General features: G+C 53.1%; 2 protein-coding genes across 2 annotated transcripts; both read left to right on the top strand.

The window, feature by feature from the left end:
• Nucleotides 1–1,272: 1,272 nt before the first annotated feature.
• LOC106927063 (SWI/SNF-related matrix-associated actin-dependent regulator of chromatin subfamily B member 1-like) lies at nucleotides 1,273–6,300 on the top strand. Its single transcript, XM_015002367.2, has 9 exons — nucleotides 1,273–1,425; nucleotides 2,149–2,260; nucleotides 2,509–2,617; nucleotides 4,114–4,251; nucleotides 4,404–4,531; nucleotides 4,597–4,763; nucleotides 4,831–5,021; nucleotides 5,089–5,220; nucleotides 5,748–6,300. Exons 1-9 carry the CDS (start codon nucleotides 1,336–1,338, stop codon nucleotides 5,785–5,787), a joined length of 1,107 nt encoding a protein of 368 aa, XP_014857853.1. The 5' UTR covers nucleotides 1,273–1,335; the 3' UTR covers nucleotides 5,788–6,300.
• A 730-nt stretch (nucleotides 6,301–7,030) lies between these two features.
• Nucleotides 7,031–19,932, top strand: slc25a25b (solute carrier family 25 member 25b). The gene is made up of 10 exons (XM_015002364.2): nucleotides 7,031–7,856; nucleotides 10,169–10,295; nucleotides 10,364–10,451; nucleotides 13,395–13,506; nucleotides 13,587–13,745; nucleotides 14,300–14,452; nucleotides 14,540–14,647; nucleotides 15,195–15,362; nucleotides 15,433–15,583; nucleotides 18,965–19,932. The coding sequence occupies exons 1-10, from the start codon at nucleotides 7,542–7,544 to the stop codon at nucleotides 19,147–19,149; spliced, it is 1,566 nt and encodes a 521-aa protein (XP_014857850.1). The 5' UTR covers nucleotides 7,031–7,541; the 3' UTR covers nucleotides 19,150–19,932.
• Nucleotides 19,933–19,961: the final 29 nt, after the last annotated feature.

The raw sequence follows: 19,961 nt of genomic DNA, 5'->3' as shown, positions 1-19,961 counted from the left end.
TGGATCCAGCAGCTGAATCTCCTCCTGGTCCAACACACCTGGATCCAGCTGCTGAATCTCCTCCTGGTCCAACACACCTGGATCCAGCTGCTGAATCTCCTCCTGGTCCAACACACCTGGATCCAGCTGCTGAATCTCCTCCTGGCCCAACACACCTGGATCCAGCTGCTGAATCTCCTCCTGGTCCAACACACCTGGATCCAGCTGCTGAATCTCCTCCTGGCCCAACACACCTGGATCCAGCTGCTGAATCTCCTCCTCACTGCATCAGGTCCTGCTAACGACCTCGTTATTTGACTCAGGTGTGTTGAAGTAGAGACACATCTGAAAGTTACAGGAGACCCTCCAGGGCTGGAGTGACCACCCCAGATCTAAAGTTACAGATCTAAAGTTAGAGATTTAAAGTTAGAGATCTAGAGTTATAGATCTAGACTCAACACAAATCTTCAGTTATTACAACTAAAACCAGCGATCAGCCCGAAACCTAGGAGTAGTGATGACCTCTGACCTGACCCTCTGGTTCCTCAGTGGACCTTCTAGCAGCTGCAGAACATTTCAGGACTAAAGTCTCCGACCAGAGAAACTCATCCAGGATCTGACTAGAACCAGGAGGGTAGAGACACCACCTGGTTCTACACCACCTGGTTCTACACCACCTGGTTCTACACCACCCAGTTCTACATCACCCGGTTCTACATCACTCAGTTTTAAAGCTACGGTCTCAGTAGCTCAGAGAACTATAAAATACTGTTAGCTTATAAATCACTGAACAGTTTAGCACCACATTAAAGATCTACTGTTGTCATAGCAACCTTCCAGACCTCTCAGGTTCTGGTTCTGCTCTGCATCAGAACCAGTTACCCAACGGTGTCAAGAAGCACAACCTGCAGAACGTCTTGTAAACAACTTGTAAAAATTAAATAATTTTTCTTTAAATGAAAAATGGTGTATAAATTATATATTAAAGGAGGAGGTTAGGGAATGTGTTCATACTTCATACTGTGTGTATCACGGTGTGAACATTTTTGAAACAAATGTAAAATTGAATGAATTCATTGGCTACAGCATAAATAGATGTTCATCAAGCTTCATTCATGTTCACTGACGAGCTTTTTTTCTGATAAATTATCGAGCTGTATTTAGCTATTTATACCACACATGTTAATACACAAGAAGAGTTTTCTTATTTATATAATGAGATTTTTTTTAGATGGTCAATCCCGATCCTTGGGTCTGTTATTCGTTGTAACGAAGAAATCTGCGGTCTCCCACTTTTTCCGGAGATTTTGAACGCGTCAGAAGCAGATCTAGCTTGTTAGCCCCGGTGTAGCAAAGATGCAGCTAGCTCTGAGTAAAACATTTGGCCAGAAACCAGTTAAGTTCCAGCTGGAGGAAGATGGAGACTTTTACATGGTGGGATCAGAGGTATGCCCGTGTGTGGTCACTGGTGCTGGAGGGTTGCTTCCCAGTAAAACCAGTCTGGGCTCTCCATCCTGCAGCCAGCCGCCGTTAGCATGCTAGCCGCCGTTAGCATGCTAACGCAGCTGTAAACAAAGACCTTAGTGGTTCCTGATTCATTCTGAGGCCCAAAAACGGCTCATTAAATTAAAACTAAGTTCTAAACTTAATAATCTGGAACCGAACAGCTGGAGAATATTAATAACGACGTTTATTTCTCAGACTGCTGCTGTTTTTACCGCAATTTGTCAGTTTTTATAGAGACTAAAATATAAGCTCATTTTTTAAGGTTGAGTTGCTGTTTGGAAACTGGTTTTAACAATAAAAAGACTAAATACACAAAATGAATAAATTTAACACTATTTAAAGAAAATAAAATATCAGTTTTTATGTCTGAAAGTGAAGGAGTCGCCAGATTTCTGAGTTTTCTCCCTGATTTAAGCTGTAGAAATGCGTTTTAAAGTTAAGAGTAGAAGAGTGTTGATAACAGGAGGCTCATTATTTAACTGGATAATTAAGCAGATGTGAGGAAAGAAAGTTTCTGTGAAACTTATTAATGAAGTCAAACTTTGTGGCGGTTTGATAAAGACTGAAACCTCTGAAGGATTTATTTGTTCCCAGCAGATTTCCGGTTTTCCTCTCTGTACTTGATGTTCTGGTTCTGATCGGGTTCTCTTCCTGTCTGTCCAGGTCGGGAACTACCTGCGGATGTTCAGAGGTTCCCTCTATAAGCGCTACCCGTCACTATGGAGGCGGCTGGCCTCCGTGGAGGAGAGGAAGAAGATCATGGCTTCATCACACGGTGCGTCCTGCTGCAGCAGTTCAGCTGCTTCATGCTGCAGTTTGGTTTTACTTTCTTCTTCTGTGACTATCAGAAAAACTTTAATCTGCTGCATGAAGAAGAATCAGTTTCTCTGCTGAAACATCCGATTATCATGAACAGACGGTTTAATGAAGGAACAGTCCGTTTCCTCCCTTCATCAGCCTGAACTCTGCTGGTTAGCGCTGCTAGACGACCTTTGACCCCTGCTGTGTTCCTCCTGCTTACAGCCACCAGCGTGACGCTGCTGAAGGCCTCAGAGTGCGAGGAAATCTTCGACGGGAACGATGAGAAGTACAAGGCCGTGTCCATCAGCACCGAGCCTCCAGCGTACCTCAGGTAACCGGGTCGGGTCAGACCGGATTGGACCGGACCAGACCGGGTCAGACCAGACCGGACCAGACCGGGTCGGACTGGACTGGACCGGGTCGGGTCGCTCTCAGGGACCTCAGGCTGTTACGATGATCCTTTCAGACTTTGTATCTGTTCCACTCAGGGTGTTTGATGATTGATCAGGTAAAAACTAAAACATAATGAAACAAACTAACAAGCAACCAGCCACCTGATCCGAGAAGGTCTGAAAGGAGCCAACAACATGGATAAAAACTAAACGCTGGAGACGGAGGTTTGAACCGTAAGGTACAGGAAACAGAGACAGACAGTTTTTCCTCTAACATGATGAATCTCCTCATTTTCTGGGCAGGAAGTAGATTGGTCCACTTCCTGTCTGATCAGGAAGCAGATTGGTCCACTTCCTGTCTGATCAGGAAGCAGATTGGTCCACTTCCTGTCTGATTCAGGAAGCAGATTGGTCCACTTCCTGTCTGATCAGGAAGCAGATTGGTCCACTTCCTGTCTGATCAGGAAGCAGATTGGTCCACTTCCTGTCTGATCAGGAAGCAGATTGGTCCACTTCCTGTCTCTGTTTCAGGAAGCAGATTGGTCCACTTCCTGTCTCTGTTTCAGGAAGCAGATTGGTCCACTTCCTGTCTCTGTTTCAGGAAGCAGATTGGTCCACTTCCTGTCTCTGTTTCAGGAAGCAGATTGGTCCACTTCCTGTCTCTGTTTCAGGAAGCAGATTGGTCCACTTCCTGTCTCTGTTTCAGGAAGCAGATTGGTCCACTTCCTGTCTCTGTTTCAGGAAGCAGATTGGTCCACTTCCTGTCTCTGTTTCAGGAAGCAGATTGGTCCACTTCCTGTCTGATTCAGGAAGCAGATTGGTCCACTTCCTGTCTCTGTTTCAGGAAGCAGATTGGTCCACTTCCTGTCTCTGTTTCAGGAAGCAGATTGGTCCACTTCCTGTCTCTGTTTCAGGAAGCAGATTGGTCCACTTCCTGTCTCTGTTTCAGGAAGCAGATTGGTCCACTTCCTGTCTCTGTTTCAGGAAGCAGATTGGTCCACTTCCTGTCTCTGTTTCAGGAAGCAGATTGGTCCACTTCCTGTCTCTGTTTCAGGAAGCAGATTGGTCCACTTCTTGTCTCTGATTCAGGAAGCAGATTGGTCCACTTCCTGTCTCTGTTTCAGGAAGCAGATTGGTCCACTTCTTGTCTCTGTTTCAGGAAGCAGATTGGTCCACTTCCTGTCTCTGTTTCAGGAAGCAGATTGGTCCACTTCCTGTCTCTGTTTCAGGAAGCAGATTGGTCCACTTCTTGTCTCTGATTCAGGAAGCAGATTGGTCCACTTCCTGTCTGATTCAGGAAGCAGATTGGTCCACTTCCTGTCTGATTCAGGAAGCAGATTGGTCCACTTCCTGTCTCTGTTTCAGGAAGCAGATTGGTCCACTTCCTGTCTCTGTTTCAGGAAGCAGATTGGTCCACTTCCTGTCTCTGTTTCAGGGAGCAGAAGGCGAAGCGCAGCAGCCAGTGGGTTCCCACCTTACCCAACAGCTCCCATCACCTGGACGCCGTTCCTTCCTCCACCTCCATCAACAGAAACCGGATCGGCCGCGACAAGAAGAGGACCTTCCCCCTCTGGTGGGAAACCCCACCCCCCTGGGAAACCTCCCCCCCCCCCCTTGAAGCCCCTCCCCCTCTGGGGGAAACCCCGCCCCCTCGTTTGAAAATTAGAAGATGACATGTTGATTCTGGTTGGTTCTCTCTGTAACTTGGTCGGTTCTGGTCTCCAGCTTCGATGACCACGACCCGGCAGTGATCCATGAGAACGCGGCGCAGGCGGAGGCGCTGGTTCCGATCCGGTTGGACATGGAGATCGACGGACAGAAGCTGAGAGACGCCTTCACCTGGAACATGAACGGTAACTGAGCCGGACCCGGTGCCTGTACCAGAACCGGGCCCGGGCCTGACGTTGCCTGTCCTCAGAGAAGCTGATGACGCCGGAGATGTTCGCAGAGATCCTGTGCGACGACCTGGACCTGAACCCGCTGGCCTTCGTCCCCGCCGTGGCGTCCGCCATCCGCCAGCAGATCGACTCGTATCCTAGCGACGGGCTGCTGGAGGAGCAGGCCGACCAGCGCGTCATCATCAAGGTGGGCGGGCGGAACCGGGCCGGGACCGGGGCGGAGGGCGGGTCTGACGGTGCCTGTCTGTGTGCAGCTGAACATCCACGTGGGGAACATTTCTCTGGTGGACCAGTTTGAGTGGGACATGTCGGAGCGCGACAACTCGCCGGAGGCCTTCGCCCTCAAGCTGTGCTCCGAGCTGGGCCTGGGTGGGGAGTTCGTCACCACCATCGCCTACAGCATCCGGGGGCAGCTCAGCTGGCACCAGCGCACCTACGCCTTCAGGTGAGCGCCGCCGAGCCCGGGCCGGCTCCGGTTCTGACCCGGTTCTGACCCGTTTCCCCTCTCCCAGTGAGAACCCGCTCCCCACGGTGGAGATCGCCATCAGGAACACAGGAGACGCCGACCAGTGGTGCCCCCTGCTGGAGACTCTGACAGACGCAGAAATGGAGAAGAAGATCCGAGACCAGGACAGAAACACAAGGTCAGAGGTCAACTCCTAGATGTGCTGAGGGTCAGAGGTCAACTCCTAGATGTGCTGAGGGTCAGAGGTCAACTGCTAGATGTGCTGAGGGTCAGAGGTCAACTCCTAGATGTGCTGAGGGTCAGAGGTCAACTCCTAGATGGACGAAGTGGTTCATTTAATAAAGTTTTTTAATTTAATTTTTTATTAAATCTAACTACCAGTCTCATGATAGATGGATCGATCGATAGATTGATCCATCAGTTGATGGATGGGTCCATCGACCCGTCGCTCTGGGCCAAAGGTTTTAACCTTTTAAGGTTTTCACTCCTACTGATTCCAGTTTGTCTCCAGATTCAGTGACCAGAACGTTTCTGACCAATTAAAATCTGTAGACGGTTTTTATATTCCAAGTTTTTATGTTTTTATTGATAAAAACGTTAAAAACCACAAATGTTTGTCCTTCCACATCAGTTTCACTGTCTGCTGTTTCTGGAGGGATCTTCAAGGAAGAGATCCAGAAAGTGATCTGCTCTGGTTGTTTGCAGGAGAATTAGACGTCTGGCCAACACCGCCCCCTCCTGGTAGGAGGCCTCCAGCACAGACCCACCCGGAACCATCCGGACCCACCCAGAACCATCCGGACCCACCCGGAACCATCCGGACCGACTGCAGGCCTCCCTCTGCAGATCACCATGTAGCGCCTCATGTAGTTTTTCTTCTGACCCGTTTCTGCTCCATGCAGCCTCCACCGTGCAACTGCAGGTTCTGGCCTCCAGAACCAGAACCTTCAGGTTCATCATGAAGACGCTTCACTACCTGGTTACCGTGGAAACCGCTGCTGGTTGGTGCCGACCGGAGCAGAAGTTCCTGCTTCTCACCAACCAGAACAAACCGATGCTCCTGGTTCTGCTTTAACTGGTTCTGACCCAGTAGAGGTTCTGCATGCAGACTCATGTTTCCTGAGGAGGAGGAGCAGGATCTTCATCACGTGGTTCCCTCGTGGGCAGACCAAGGTCATTTCATCTCTTCTTTTGTAAATTGTTGGACCTTTATATTGACTGTTTTTATATGAAAACAATAAAACAAAGATTAACCGAATATTTCCTGATGAAGTCATTCTTTATGATAAACCAGGCAGATAAAACAAAGTTACTGAACATCCGGGAAATAAAAGGAAAATCCGTGAGGAATAAAACGTTCATCGCCAGACTGAACAGTTCAGGAACCGTTCCTAGTCGTTCATCTGAACGCCCAGAGTGATTCCTTATCTTCATTAGCGGACCACGCTGTCAGAGGTCACCGAGTTTCACTGAAATCTTCAGTCCACATGATTCAGACCTCAGATCCATTCACACCGGTTCCGTTTTCCTTTATTCCCGGTAAGTCCAGCCGCTCTGGACCGATCCAGCTCAATGTGCTAACTCTTTGTCTTCCTTCGCTTTCTGCTGCTGATAATGTCATATAAACGGGGTTCAATGTTTGTATTTCTGTTTTATGATTATAGTCCAGAGTGAAACCAAACGAACCACCTCTCAAAACCCGTCCAGTTCTGGTCTCATAGATCTAAAAAATTTAATCAAGTTGAGAATCAGTTTGATTTTTTTTTCTGTTACAGGCAAGCTATTGTTAGCATCAACAGCTAATAAGCTGTCTGTGTTAAAACAATTAATTGTGTTTCTGTTATCTGATTTATTAAGCTAATCCACCAGAAGTCTGCGTTTTCTACTGGCTTCGTTTTTATTTTGGTGTTTCGGTTAAAAGACAATAAAAATAGATCCGTTTGTTAGCTAGAAGAACCGCTAAGCGAAGCCAAATGATCCAGATCCCAGTCTGTAGCTGGAATTCCCACAATCAATGTGCCCCGTGTTTTTCTGAAGTAATCTCGCGGTAAACAGCGAGAGTATAGTAGAAGCCGGTTTGGCGCAGTCCGCGGACTCAGGTAGCGGTAAATTAATCCATTTTAATTGAAAACCTGCAGAACCTGATCCAGGTTCGGATGATTCTGGGCTTATTTCGGACCCAGCGGACATTCTGCTCTGTTTAAACCGGGGAAACGGGTTTTAGCGGCCGCTGGAGTCGCTGACAGCCCGGACTATAATCACACTAACGGACCGCTTTTATCGGATTCGGTCCACGGAGGTGCCGTTCTGAGAACCGGGCCAGAACCGAACAGGTTCTGCTCGGGGATTGTGAGAGGCTGATCCGGGTCAGAAGAACGGTTCTGGTTCATACTGTAGAAGCTGAGCTGGGATTGTTCTGGAGCGGATGGAGGGACATGTGACGTGGTGCTAGTCCGTCCATCAGTCCGGTTCGGTTCGGCCCGGTTCAGTCGGAACTTCATGATCCAGCCGCAGGGGACCCGCCTGGTCGCCGGACTGTTCTGCCAGTGCCGGTCCGCGGAGACCCACGCCAGCGTGGACCCGGGCGGAGGCTGCGGGCCGCCCCCGGTCAGCCCGCAGCCCCCCCAGGACTCCCGGTCCGGTTCGGACATCCCGGACTATGCGTGTGACGTGTGCGGCGGTCCGGAGCAGGAGCACCGGCTGAAGGTTCTGTTCGAGATCCTGGACGTAAACGGAGACGGCGGGATCTGCGTGAACGACCTGAGCATCGGCCTGAAGAAGCTGGGGGTCCACCGAACCGAGCACGAGCTGCGGGTAGGAGTCCGGTCCGGGAGGTTCGGGATGGGTCCGGGGTTCGGGTCGCAGCTCAGATTACTGCGGACGTGCGGGTCGTGTTGGAGAACCAGCCCGCCATGGTTCCGGCATTCAGGTTGTTTATCTGGGTTCGATTCGGTTCTGTTGATCCAAACTGGTCCAGAACTTTTCTTTTAGCTTCAGTTCCGAACTTTAACAAAGCCAAACACCCGAACTACAGACGGGATTCCTGGGCCACGCCCCCAGGTTCGGAGCATGAGTTGGGTTTTTACAGCAGAACCTTTTCCAGAACCACGGGACCCAGAAGGTTCTCCTCCCCTGGTGTTTGGGCCCAGAACTGATCCAGACAGACAGATGAACTGGAACCGGAGTATCCGGGTCCTGGTTCTGAACCAAACGTTCAGATCAGAACCTGGTTAACGGATCAGAACTCTGGGATTACTTTGTTTACATGTTGACCTGGTAATTCACCAGAACTTCAGGTTCTGGGAATCATCTGAAGGTCCAATCACAGGAGTTCTATTGGGTCTGGACTTTGACTGGGACGTTCTGTAGGAGCTCAGCTGCTGGGTTTGGATCCTGGCTCGACCCCGGTGACCCCTCAGTGACCCCAGGTCATGTGACCAAAGTCCTGCTGGTTAAACGAGTTAAAGAACTGAAGACCCGACCCAACCGGTTCTGAAACTCCAGAACATTTTGCAGAGGAGGCGGGTTCTGGGCTCTGGGGTCAGAGGTCAGCAGTGATGAATGGAGGGGAACCAGTAACCCAGATCCAGCTGCCGATCGGACCTGACGGGTCACATGGTTCTGGTCCGGTCCGGCCCGGAATGTCTGGTTCTGGCCAGGCGGCTTCCTGGGAAACCTTTCCTCAGTGGGGAAGATGGCCGCCTGTCAGACAGGAAGTTAGCATGTTGTTGGCTTCCTGCTGATCAAACCTAATAGTCGGTGCTACGGAAAGCCAGACCTGCCACAAATCTCCACAGCTGGCGGCCGTACCTGAAACGTCACAGTTTTATACGTTTAGGACGCCGTAAAATACGACGGAGGAATCCTGGCAAAACTCAACCAAAGTGTAAAAACAGTTTATATTTACGTCTCTGGCCTGAGTTAAGTTTTATTCAGACGGTCTAACGGTGGTTTTAATCAAACTATGTAAAAGTGGCAGCTGATTGGCTGCAGCCGTCCCGATGTGAGGTTCTGGTTCTGGTTCTGGATGCTAACGGTTCTGTTGGTCTGAGTCCGAGCCGCTGCAGCAGGAGGAGGAAGAGGAGGATGACGAAGGGGAAACCCTGCAGCCCCCCCTCCCTCTGACTCAGCTCCATGCTGAGAGCCGGGCTGTGATTGGCTGCCGGCACGGTTGAGCAGTGTGTGCGGCTGTGATTGGCCGGCTGGGCTGCAGTGATGCTGCAGCGCTCTGGAGGATGACGCTGCAGCAGGCCGTCCCACAGCACCAGATGCTCCTGAACGCACCTCGGGACGCTGCGTCTCTCATCCTGCAGCAGGAAGTGATGCGGTTCTGATCTGACCCGGCCCGCTCCAGGATGCTGCAGGAGTTCCTGGATCTGCTGAGCCGGGCCGAGGCGGCCGGTTCCGACCCAGCCGGTTCTGATCCGGCCCGGTCTGCAGGACGCTGCAGGTGGTCCTCCAGAGAAGCCCCGCCCCCTCCGGCCAGGACGCCGTCAGGTTGATCCTGACGGTGGCACCTCCGGACCTGCAGCAGGTACAGCATGGTGCGGTCCGGTCCGGTTTCTATTCTGAGTTCAGGCTCTGAGCAGAAAATCTGGTGGAAGGAAAACAGGAAGAAATTAGGGCAGCATGTATCATCAGAGATACATGCTGACCCATCAGCTGGTCCAGTGGGTCAGAACCAGCTGGGAAACTGCAGCTCCATCAGGATCATAGGTTCTGGTTCAGTGTGACCCGGTTTTGATGGGCAGTTCTGGAAAAATTGAAGCGGTTCTGATTCAGTGGGTCTAACTGGATCAGCGTTGAGGGCTGCTGGATGAACATTAATGTTGAATGTTAAAGTTTCTTTTATGTCTGGTTCTGGTTCTGGTTCTGGTTAGAGCTCAGTCCGACTCCGTTCACCTGATGAAAAGTTTTCTCTCTAATGAATCCAGATGACTGAGGAAGCATGAGGCGATGGCCCCTGGCCCTCATGTTTCGCCCCTGGCCCTCCCTGGCCCCCGGCCCTCATGTTTGGCCCTCGGCCCAAAAGTTTCGCCCCCGGCCCTCCCTGGCCCTCGGCCCTCATGTTTGGCCCCCGGCCCTCCCTGGCCCTCGGCCCTCATGTTTGGCCCCTCTCTGTGCAGCGCATGGTGACGGCGGGCGATAAGGACCTGGACGGCCAGCTGGACTTCCAGGAGTTCGTTCAGTACCTCCGGGATCATGAGAAGAAGCTGCGGCTCGTCTTCAAGAGTCTGGACAGGAAGAACGACGGTGAGACGGGTCGACAGGACCGGAACCGGGTCAAGGGTCGGAACCTTTGACCTCTCTGTGTGTTTCAGGCCGGATCGACTCGCAGGAGATCATGCAGTCGCTGCGGGATCTGGGGATCCACCTGACGGAGGAGCAGGCCGAGGAGATCCTGAGGAGGTGAGAAGAACCGGGTCCAATTGGGTCGATACGGGTTCTGCTGTGTTTGGGCCAAAGATGGAGGGTTCTGGGCTGCAGCACGTAATCTCAGATAATCTCAGATAATCTCAGATAATCTCGCTGCCACCAGGTGGTTTTATTCTCAGATCCATCCATGTGAGTTTGTGCCGTTCTCAGTCGGTCCAGATGGTCCAGGTGGTCCAGGTGGTTCAGATGGTCCAGATGGTCCAGATGGTCCAGATGGTCCAGATGGTCCAGTCGGTCCAGATGGTCCAGATGGTCCAGATGGTCCAGTCGGTCCAGATGGTCCAGTCGGTCCAGATGGTCCAGATGGTCCAGATGGTCCAGGTGGTCCAGATGGTTCAGATGGTCCAGATGGTCCAGATGGTCCAGATGGTCCAGATGGTCCAGGTGGTCCAGTCGGTCCAGATGGTCCAGATGGTCCAGATGGTTCAGATGGTCCAGATGGTCCAGTCGGTCCAGATGGTCCAGATGGTTCAGATGGTCCAGTCGGTCCAGATGGTCCAGTCGGTCCAGATGGTCCAGATGGTCCAGATGGTTCAGATGGTCCAGATGGTCCAGATGGTCCAGATGGTCCAGATGGTTCAGATGGTCCAGATGGTTCAGATGGTCCAGATGGTCCAGATGGTCCAGGTGGTCCAGGTGGTCCAGGTGGTCCAGGTGGTCCAGTCGGTCCAGATGGTCCAGGTGGTCCAGGTGGTCCAGTAGGTCCAGATGGTCCAGTCGGTCCAGTCGGTCCAGATGGTCCAGTCGGTCCAGATGGTCCAGATGGTCCAGATGGTCCAGGTGGTCCAGTTGGTCCAGATGGTCCAGATGGTCCAGATGGTCCAGATGGTCCAGGTGGTCCAGGTGGTCCAGTTGGTCCAGATGGTCCAGATGGTCCAGTCGGTCCAGTCGGTCCAGATGGTCCAGTTGGTCCAGGTGGTCCAGGTGGTCCAGTTGGTCCAGATGGTCCAGATGGTCCAGGTGGTCCAGGTGGTCCAGGTGGTCCAGTTGGTCCAGGTGGTCCAGGTGGTCCAGTTGGTCCAGATGGTCCAGATGGTCCAGTCGGTCCAGTCGGTCCAGGTGGTCCAGTCGGTCCAGATGGTCCAGATGGTCCAGGTGGTCCAGTCGGTCCAGTTGGTCCAGATGGTCCAGTCGGTCCAGATGGTCCAGATGGTCCAGGTGGTCCAGATGGTCCAGTTGGTCCAGATGGTCCAGATGGTCCAGTTTGTCCAGGTGGTCCAGGTGGTCCAGATGGTCCAGTCGGTCCAGATGGTCCAGGTGGTCCAGGTGGTCCAGGTGGTCCAGGTGGTCCAGATGGTCCAGGTGGTCCAGATGGTCCAGGTGGTCCAGTTGGTCCAGGTGGTCCAGGTGGTCCAGGTGGTCCAGTCGGTCCAGATGGTCCAGGTGGTCCAGGTGGTCCAGTAGGTCCAGATGGTCCAGTCGGTCCAGTCGGTCCAGATGGTCCAGTCGGTCCAGATGGTCCAGATGGTCCAGATGGTCCAGGTGGTCCAGTTGGTCCAGATGGTCCAGATGGTCCAGATGGTCCAGATGGTCCAGGTGGTCCAGGTGGTCCAGTTGGTCCAGATGGTCCAGATGGTCCAGTCGGTCCAGTCGGTCCAGATGGTCCAGTCGGTCCAGATGGTCCAGATGGTCCAGGTGGTCCAGTCGGTCCAGTTGGTCCAGATGGTCCAGTCGGTCCAGATGGTCCAGATGGTCCAGGTGGTCCAGATGGTCCAGTTGGTCCAGATGGTCCAGATGGTCCAGTTTGTCCAGGTGGTCCAGGTGGTCCAGATGGTCCAGTCGGTCCAGATGGTCCAGGTGGTCCAGGTGGTCCAGGTGGTCCAGGTGGTCCAGATGGTCCAGGTGGTCCAGATGGTCCAGGTGGTCCAGTTGGTCCAGGTGGTCCAGGTGGTCCAGGTGGTCCAGTCGGTCCAGGTGGTCCAGATGGTCCAGATGGTCCAGGTGGTCCAGATGGTCCAGATGGTCCAGGTGGTCCAGATGGTCCAGGTGGTCCAGTTGGTCCAGGTGGTCCAGGCAAAATGACACCTTCAATAAATAAATGTAAAACATGAATTTAAACTTGAATTTGTTTTATTTTCACATTAATTATTTCCATCATGGCAGCTTTGAATGAACCCAGACATCTGATTGGTTCACCTCACTGCAGACCAACCAATCAGGTTGCCGATAGCAGCACTGGCCCCGCCCACCAACTTAGAGGAACCGATAAATTATATGAAATAATTCAACTAAATTATGTCTGAATTTTTAATTATTTCCACATTTAATTATTTTTATATTTAAGAAAGTATTAAATTAAAATGTTTTAAAGTTTAGCTTCATTAAATTTTGTTACATGAATCATTGACTACTATTATTATTATTCTTGTCTGAATTAAGAAGAGAATTATGTAAAGTTATTTCTATGGTTTTAACTGTCGACATGTGAACTCCTGGTTTTATTATGTGGATAAAAAGAACTTAAAGTTTTTAAAATGTCCAGATATTATATCATGTCTAAAGCAGGTTCCAGGTCATTTCCACCGTTATGATGATCTGGTGGTTTTATGGTGTCATCAGCAAAACGATGAAGTTTATGGAGTCATAAGCATCGGTCCAACCACAGCCCTGTGGTTCTGTCTGTGGTTCTGTGGTTCTGTCTGTGGTTCTGTCTAACCGGTCTGTGGTTCTGTGTGTCTCCGGTCTGTCCCAGAATAAGGGCGGGGTTCATCTGGACCCCGGTCCTGCAGTAAGTATCACTTCCAGCTGACCTCTGGCTGACCTCTGGCTGACCTCCAGCTGCTTCTTGTTTTGTTTTGCTCGTTGCCGTCCTGCAGCTTCTGTTTCAGTTCCAGCATGGCGCTCTGGTCCGATCCGGCCGTGCATGTCAGAACCTCCCTGACCCGGTTCTGTACTGACGTGTCCTTCCTCCTGCAGCATGGATAAAAACGGCACCATGACCATCGACTGGGACGAGTGGCGGGACTACCACCTGCTGCACCCGGCCGACAACATCCCCGAGATCATCCTGCACTGGAAGCACTCCACGGTAACGCCACGGTAACGCCGCGCCGCTGTTGGCTGTTGCCAGGTTACCGGCAGTCCTGACGCCGCGCCCTCCTTCCACAGATCCTGGATGTCGGCGAGAGCATCATCGTCCCCGATGAGTTCACCGCGGAGGAGAAGAAGACTGGCATGTGGTGGCGCCACCTGGTGGCCGGAGGAGGCGCCGGCGCTGTGTCCCGGACCTGCACGGCGCCGCTGGACCGGCTGAAGGTTCTGATGCAGGTAAAACACCGTCACACCCTAAACCACAGGGGTCAAACTCACTTTGATTCAAGGTCATGAATGTTCTTAAAGGGCCGGTTCAGCCAGAATGAAACCCATTAAACTGTTAAAGGGCCAGTATCGTAAAATCCATCGTGTTTTATCCCTCATCAGAAACAAACCTGGAGTTTGTTCATGTTTGATAAATCCTTCAATCTCCATGGCAACAAGTCACCTGTGCAAAACGTCTGGGTGGACCTAGCCCCGCCTTCGAGACACAGCTCCTCCCCCATTCAGCTCCTTCAGACTAGCCAGCAGGAGTTAGCAAACAGCTGGTGGAACTGCTGAGCTCAGCAGTTAAAGGGTTAATACAGGAGCCATGTTGGGATGACTTCCTGGAGGCGGAGCTTCAGAAAGAGCAGCAGGTTTTAAAGAGACGGAGGCCCAATGCCAAGGCATTAAATGTGGAAGTCGGGTTCATTTAAAGTCATATTGGATACAAGTAGCATTTTTGTAACTGTATTGATCAAAGTTACTGATTATGAATAAGATGCAGCGAAGCTCCGCCCCCTCAGGTCCACGCCTCCAAAACCAACAGCATGCGCATCGGCAGCGGCTTCCTGCAGATGATCCGCGAGGGCGGCGTGCGCTCGCTCTGGAGAGGAAACGGCATCAACGTGATCAAAATCGGTCCAGAGTCCGCCATCAAGTTCATGGCCTATGAGCAGGTGAGACCCGGGTCAGAACCGGGTCAGAATGTCACGGAGCCGCTCCAGGTCCTTCCTGCTGAGTGAATCTGATCTGCTGTCTCTCAGATTAAACGGCTCATCGGGAGCAACCAGGAGACGCTGGGAATGACGGAGAGGTTCGTGTCGGGATCTCTGGCTGGGGCGATCGCCCAGAGCAGCATCTACCCCATGGAGGTGAGGGGCGTCCTCCCGGTGCCAACACTCAACTCCTCTAAAACCAGCATCCAGTTCCTCACTGAATGAGAATTTACACCAAACCCAGGAGAGATTAGAAACCTTCTATATAAGCGGCCAGGCTGCTCCGAGGCAGGCATCCAATCAGGATGATGGACAGTTAGAGGAAGCATCTTATATGCTAATTCATAAAAATTTGCATTAAAATTTGTTAAACTTGCCAGAAATCTTCCCAGAACTTACCAGAAACATTCTGGAACTTTAAGGGAAAGAAAGCGGTAAGTTCCAAAAAAGTTCTGGAACTGTACCTATTAAGTTCCTGGAAAGTTCCACCATAACGCTTTGCAGGCTCCTGGAAAAGCCCTGGTAAACCTCGGCTAGCTCCAGGAAAGTTCCAGGAAAGCAGGATGTGTGTGCTGAGGGTTGAGGCCTGCAGCTGCTGCCCTCCACAACCCAGGATGGTGGAGGTCCGGTGTGACGTTCCCACAATTCTCCAAGCTGCGTTTCCCCTGCAGTGTGAAATGCCCGGATGCTTCCTGTCCCTCAGGTTCTGAAGACCCGGTTGGCCCTGAGGAAGACGGGTCAGTACTCTGGGATCCTGGACTGCGCCAAACACATCCTGCAGAGGGAAGGCGTGGCGGCGTTCTACAAGGGCTACGTCCCCAACATGCTGGGCATCATCCCGTACGCCGGCATCGACCTGGCCGTCTACGAGGTGAGTGGACCGGCACCGCGGGTCGGGACGCCGCGCCGGTTCTGCTGTCTGACCCGTTTCTTCTCCTCAGACCCTGAAGAACTCCTGGCTGCAGCGCTTCGCCACGGACAGCGCCGACCCGGGAGTCTTTGTGCTGCTGGCCTGTGGCACCACCTCCAGCACCTGTGGGCAGCTGGCCAGTTACCCGCTGGCGCTGGTCCGGACCCGGATGCAGGCGCAAGGTCCGACTGATCAGAACCGCTCATGTCATTTAGAACTCCATCCTGTTTTCTGGGCTGCTGCTCCTGTAAGAACCGAACTGGTCCTGATCGGACCATCAGAACCGACAGTCACACAGGAAGTGACTCTGGTTTGTCGTCAACTCGGGGCTCAAGGTCATTTAGAGGTCAAGAGATTTCTGGCTTTACCCACCTTAGACCCAACAAGCAGCACTGAGGACCAACCGGATCAGAACCAGAACTGGACCCGGGCCAGAGGCAGATCTGTAGCTTTAACTCCTGACTGACAGAAACTAAACAAAATATTTTAATTTAAATGAGTAGAAAATAATCTATAAAGGAAAGATGTTCTGGTTCTGGACTGGTTGGGTCCAATGTGGTGTTCTGTAAAATGTTTGATTATAATCCCAGAAACGAGAAATTTCCTCTGCTGAGCCGACCCGGTTCACCGACCCGGTTCACTTCATATCTCTGGTTCTGACTGAACAAATTAGAACTAAATGAAAAAACAGGAAACAGCCTGTCTGTGATGCGTTCGCTGTCCCTCTGTCTCCCAGCCTGTCTGTGATGCGTTCGCTGTCCCTCTGTCTCCCAGCCTCTCTGTGATGCGTTCGCTGTCCCTCTGTCTCCCAGCCTGTCTGTGATGCGTTCGCTGTCCCTCTGTCTCCCCAGCCTCTCTGTGATGCGTTCGCTGTCCCTCTGTCTCCCAGCCTCTCTGTGATGCGTTCGCTGTCCCTCTGTCTCCCAGCCTCTCTGTGATGCGTTCGCTGTCCCTCTGTCTCCCAGCCTGTCTGTGATGCGTTCGCTGTCCCTCTGTCTCCCAGCCTCTCTGTGATGCGTTCGCTGTCCCTCTGTCTCCCAGCCTCTCTGTGATGCGTTCGCTGTCCCTCTGTCTCCCCAGCCTGTCTGTGATGCGTTCGCTGTCCCTCTGTCTCCCAGCCTGTCTGTGATGCGTTCGCTGTCCCTCTGTCTCCCAGCCTCTCTGTGATGCGTTCGCTGTCCCTCTGTCTCCCAGCCTCTCTGTGATGCGTTCGCTGTCCCTCTGTCTCCCAGCCTCTCTGTGATGCGTTCGCTGTCCCTCTGTCTCCCAGCCTGTCTGTGATGCGTTCGCTGTCCCTCTGTGATGCGTTCGCTGTCCCTCTGTCTCCCCAGCCTCTCTGTGATGCGTTCGCTGTCCCTCTGTGATGCGTTCGCTGTCCCTCTGTCTCCCAGCCTGTCTGTGATGCGTTCGCTGTCCCTCTGTGATGCGTTCGCTGTCCCTCTGTGATGCGTTCGCTGTCCCTCTGTCTCCCAGCCTGTCTGTGATGCGTTCGCTGTCCCTCTGTGATGCGTTCGCTGTCCCTCTGTGATGCGTTCGCTGTCCCTCTGTCTCCCAGCCTGTCTGTGATGCGTTCGCTGTCCCTCTGTGATGCGTTCGCTGTCCCTCTGTGATGCGTTCGCTGTCCCTCTGTCTCCCAGCCTGTCTGTGATGCGTTCGCTGTCCCTCTGTCTCCCAGCCTCTCTGTGATGCGTTCGCTGTCCCTCTGTCTCCCCAGCCTGTCTGTGATGCGTTCGCTGTCCCTCTGTGATGCGTTCGCTGTCCCTCTGTGATGTGTTCGCTGTCCCTCTGTGATGCGTTCGCTGTCCCTCTGTGATGCGTTCGCTGTCCCTCTGTGATGTGTTCGCTGTCCCTCTGTCTCCCAGCCTCTCTGTGATGTGTTCGCTGTCCCTCTGTCTCCCCAGCCTCTCTGTGATGCGTTCGCTGTCCCTCTGTCTCCCCAGCCTCTCTGTGATGCGTTCGCTGTCCCTCTGTCTCCCCAGCCTCTCTGTGATGCGTTCGCTGTCCCTCTGTCTCCCAGCCTGTCTGTGATGCGTTCGCTGTCCCTCTGTCTCCCAGCCTGTCTGTGATGCGTTCGCTGTCCCTCTGTGATGCGTTCGCTGTCCCTCTGTCTCCCCAGCCTCTCTGTGATGTGTTCGCTGTCCCTCTGTCTCCCAGCCTCTCTGTGATGCGTTCGCTGTCCCTCTGTCTCCCAGCCTGTCTGTGATGCGTTCGCTGTCCCTCTGTCTCCCAGCCTGTCTGTGATGCGTTCGCTGTCCCTCTGTGATGCGTTCGCTGTCCCTCTGTCTCCCCAGCCTGTCTGTGATGCGTTCGCTGTCCCTCTGTCTCCCCAGCCTGTCTGTGATGCGTTCGCTGTCCCTCTGTCTCCCCAGCCTGTCTGTGATGCGTTCGCTGTCCCTCTGTGATGCGTTCGCTGTCCCTCTGTGATGCGTTCGCTGTCCTTCTGTCTCCCAGCCTGTCTGTGATGCGTTCGCTGTCCCTCTGTCTCCCCAGCCTGTCTGTGATGCGTTCGCTGTCCCTCTGTCTCCCAGCCTCTCTGTGATGCGTTCGCTGTCCCTCTGTGATGCGTTCGCTGTCCCTCTGTGATGCGTTCGCTGTCCCTCTGTCTCCCAGCCTCTCTGTGATGCGTTCGCTGTCCCTCTGTCTCCCCAGCCTGTCTGTGATGCGTTCGCTGTCCCTCTGTGATGCGTTCGCTGTCCCTCTGTGATGTGTTCGCTGTCCCTCTGTCTCCCAGCCTCTCTGTGATGCGTTCGCTGTCCCTCTGTCTCCCAGCCTCTCTGTGATGCGTTCGCTGTCCCTCTGTCTCCCAGCCTCTCTGTGATGCGTTCGCTGTCCCTCTGTCTCCCCAGCCTGTCTGTGATGCGTTCGCTGTCCCTCTGTCTCCCCAGCCTCTCTGTGATGCGTTCGCTGTCCCTCTGTCTCCCCAGCCTGTCTGTGATGCGTTCGCTGTCCCTCTGTCTCCCAGCCTGTCTGTGATGCGTTCGCTGTCCCTCTGTCTCCCCAGCCTCTCTGTGATGTGTTCGCTGTCCCTCTGTCTCCCAGCCTGTCTGTGATGCGTTCGCTGTCCCTCTGTCTCCCAGCCTGTCTGTGATGCGTTCGCTGTCCCTCTGTCTCCCCAGCCTCTCTGTGATGTGTTCGCTGTCCCTCTGTCTCCCAGCCTGTCTGTGATGCGTTCGCTGTCCCTCTGTCTCCCAGCCTGTCTGTGATGCGTTCGCTGTCCCTCTGTCTCCCAGCCTGTCTGTGATGCGTTCGCTGTCCCTCTGTCTCCCAGCCTCTCTGTGATGCGTTCGCTGTCCCTCTGTCTCCCAGCCTGTCTGTGATGCGTTCGCTGTCCCTCTGTGATGTGTTCGCTGTCCCTCTGTGATGCGTTCGCTGTCCCTCTGTCTCCCAGCCTGTCTGTGATGCGTTCGCTGTCCCTCTGTCTCCCCAGCCTCTCTGTGATGTGTTCGCTGTCCCTCTGTCTCCCAGCCTCTCTGTGATGCGTTCGCTGTCCCTCTGTCTCCCAGCCTGTCTGTGATGCGTTCGCTGTCCCTCTGTGATGCGTTCGCTGTCCCTCTGTCTCCCAGCCTCGCTGCAGGCCGGCCCCCAGCTGTCCATGTCGGCCCTGTTCCGGCTCATCGTCCGTACGGAGGGCCCGCTCGGCCTCTATCGGGGCCTCGCCCCCAACTTCATGAAGGTCGTCCCGTCCGTCAGCATCAGCTACGTCGTCTACGAACACCTCAAGAGGTCGCTGGGGGTCCAGTCCAGGTGAACCGGACCCGACCGGAACCAAGTGCCGTATCCGCACCGGATCCCTCGTCCTCCGGCCCAGAACCGGTTCTGATCTCTGAACGCAGTGACCCGGACCGGCCCGATGACCCGGCTCCAGGTCCGACCCGCTGATCTTCATCATGTCTGATGATGATGATCCGGGTCCATCTGGTTCTGGACCGCTAGGAGGAGGCGGTTCTGGTTCTGGTGGGCCGTCTCAGCTCCTCTGGGTCTGATATTCTGGATCAGAGCCAGAACCGCCTGGTACCATCTGACCAGGACGGTTTCCCTCCAGAACCTGACCCAGATCAGAACCAGAGAGTTGGGTCCAGTTCAGCAGAACCTCCAGGTTCTGATGGGAAAAACCTCAGCGGACACCAGGACTCCGTCACCATGGCAACCAGCATCACATGATCCCAGCGTGAGGCGTTCAAGCTCCATGGAAAACTCAGAAACTTTCCTGATCATAGAAACACTCCTCAACTCACCGAACTGATTCCCTACCGGACCGGACCGAGCCGGACCGGATCCGAACAGACCGGACCGGACCCCTCAGATGGTTTCTTTTATTTATTTCAGTATTTATTGGTTTGGCTGATCATGATGAAACTGCTTGTTTGGATCGAACCAGAAGGTTCTGCTTAAAACTGAGACACTGAATGTTTTCGTTCTCTGACCCAACAGAACCATCAGAACCATCAGAATAAAGGCTGGAATGTTTCACTCTGAGTGTCATGGATCTATATCTGACTGACATAATAAATATTACGTTTTTTAAATTTTCTTTTAGTTTCTGTTGAAGGTCCTTGTTGA

The sequence above is a fragment of the Poecilia mexicana genome, unplaced genomic scaffold (genome assembly GCF_051168715.1).
Source record: "Poecilia mexicana isolate PSO_F unplaced genomic scaffold, ASM5116871v1 scaffold_12, whole genome shotgun sequence".
NCBI classification, from domain to species: domain Eukaryota; kingdom Metazoa; phylum Chordata; class Actinopteri; order Cyprinodontiformes; family Poeciliidae; genus Poecilia; species Poecilia mexicana.
Note: the sequence above shows the minus strand (reverse complement) of the source record. Positions and strands in the feature narration are given on the sequence as shown.

Bases quoted from the DNA above. Each gene is read 5' to 3' on its own strand.
- LOC106927063 (XM_015002367.2), top strand. From the start codon at position 1,336: ATGCAGCTAGCTCTGAGTAAAACATTTGGCCAGAAACCAGTTAAGTTC. The intron at 4,532-4,596 runs GTAACTGAGCCG...GCCTGTCCTCAG, and splicing joins CTTCACCTGGAACATGAACG to AGAAGCTGATGACGCCGGAG. The intron at 4,764-4,830 runs GTGGGCGGGCGG...GTCTGTGTGCAG, and splicing joins ACCAGCGCGTCATCATCAAG to CTGAACATCCACGTGGGGAA.
- slc25a25b (XM_015002364.2), top strand. From the start codon at position 7,542: ATGATCCAGCCGCAGGGGACCCGCCTGGTCGCCGGACTGTTCTGCCAG. The intron at 7,857-10,168 runs GTAGGAGTCCGG...CTCTCTGTGCAG, and splicing joins GAACCGAGCACGAGCTGCGG to CGCATGGTGACGGCGGGCGA. The intron at 13,746-14,299 runs GTAAAACACCGT...CCGCCCCCTCAG, and splicing joins GGCTGAAGGTTCTGATGCAG to GTCCACGCCTCCAAAACCAA.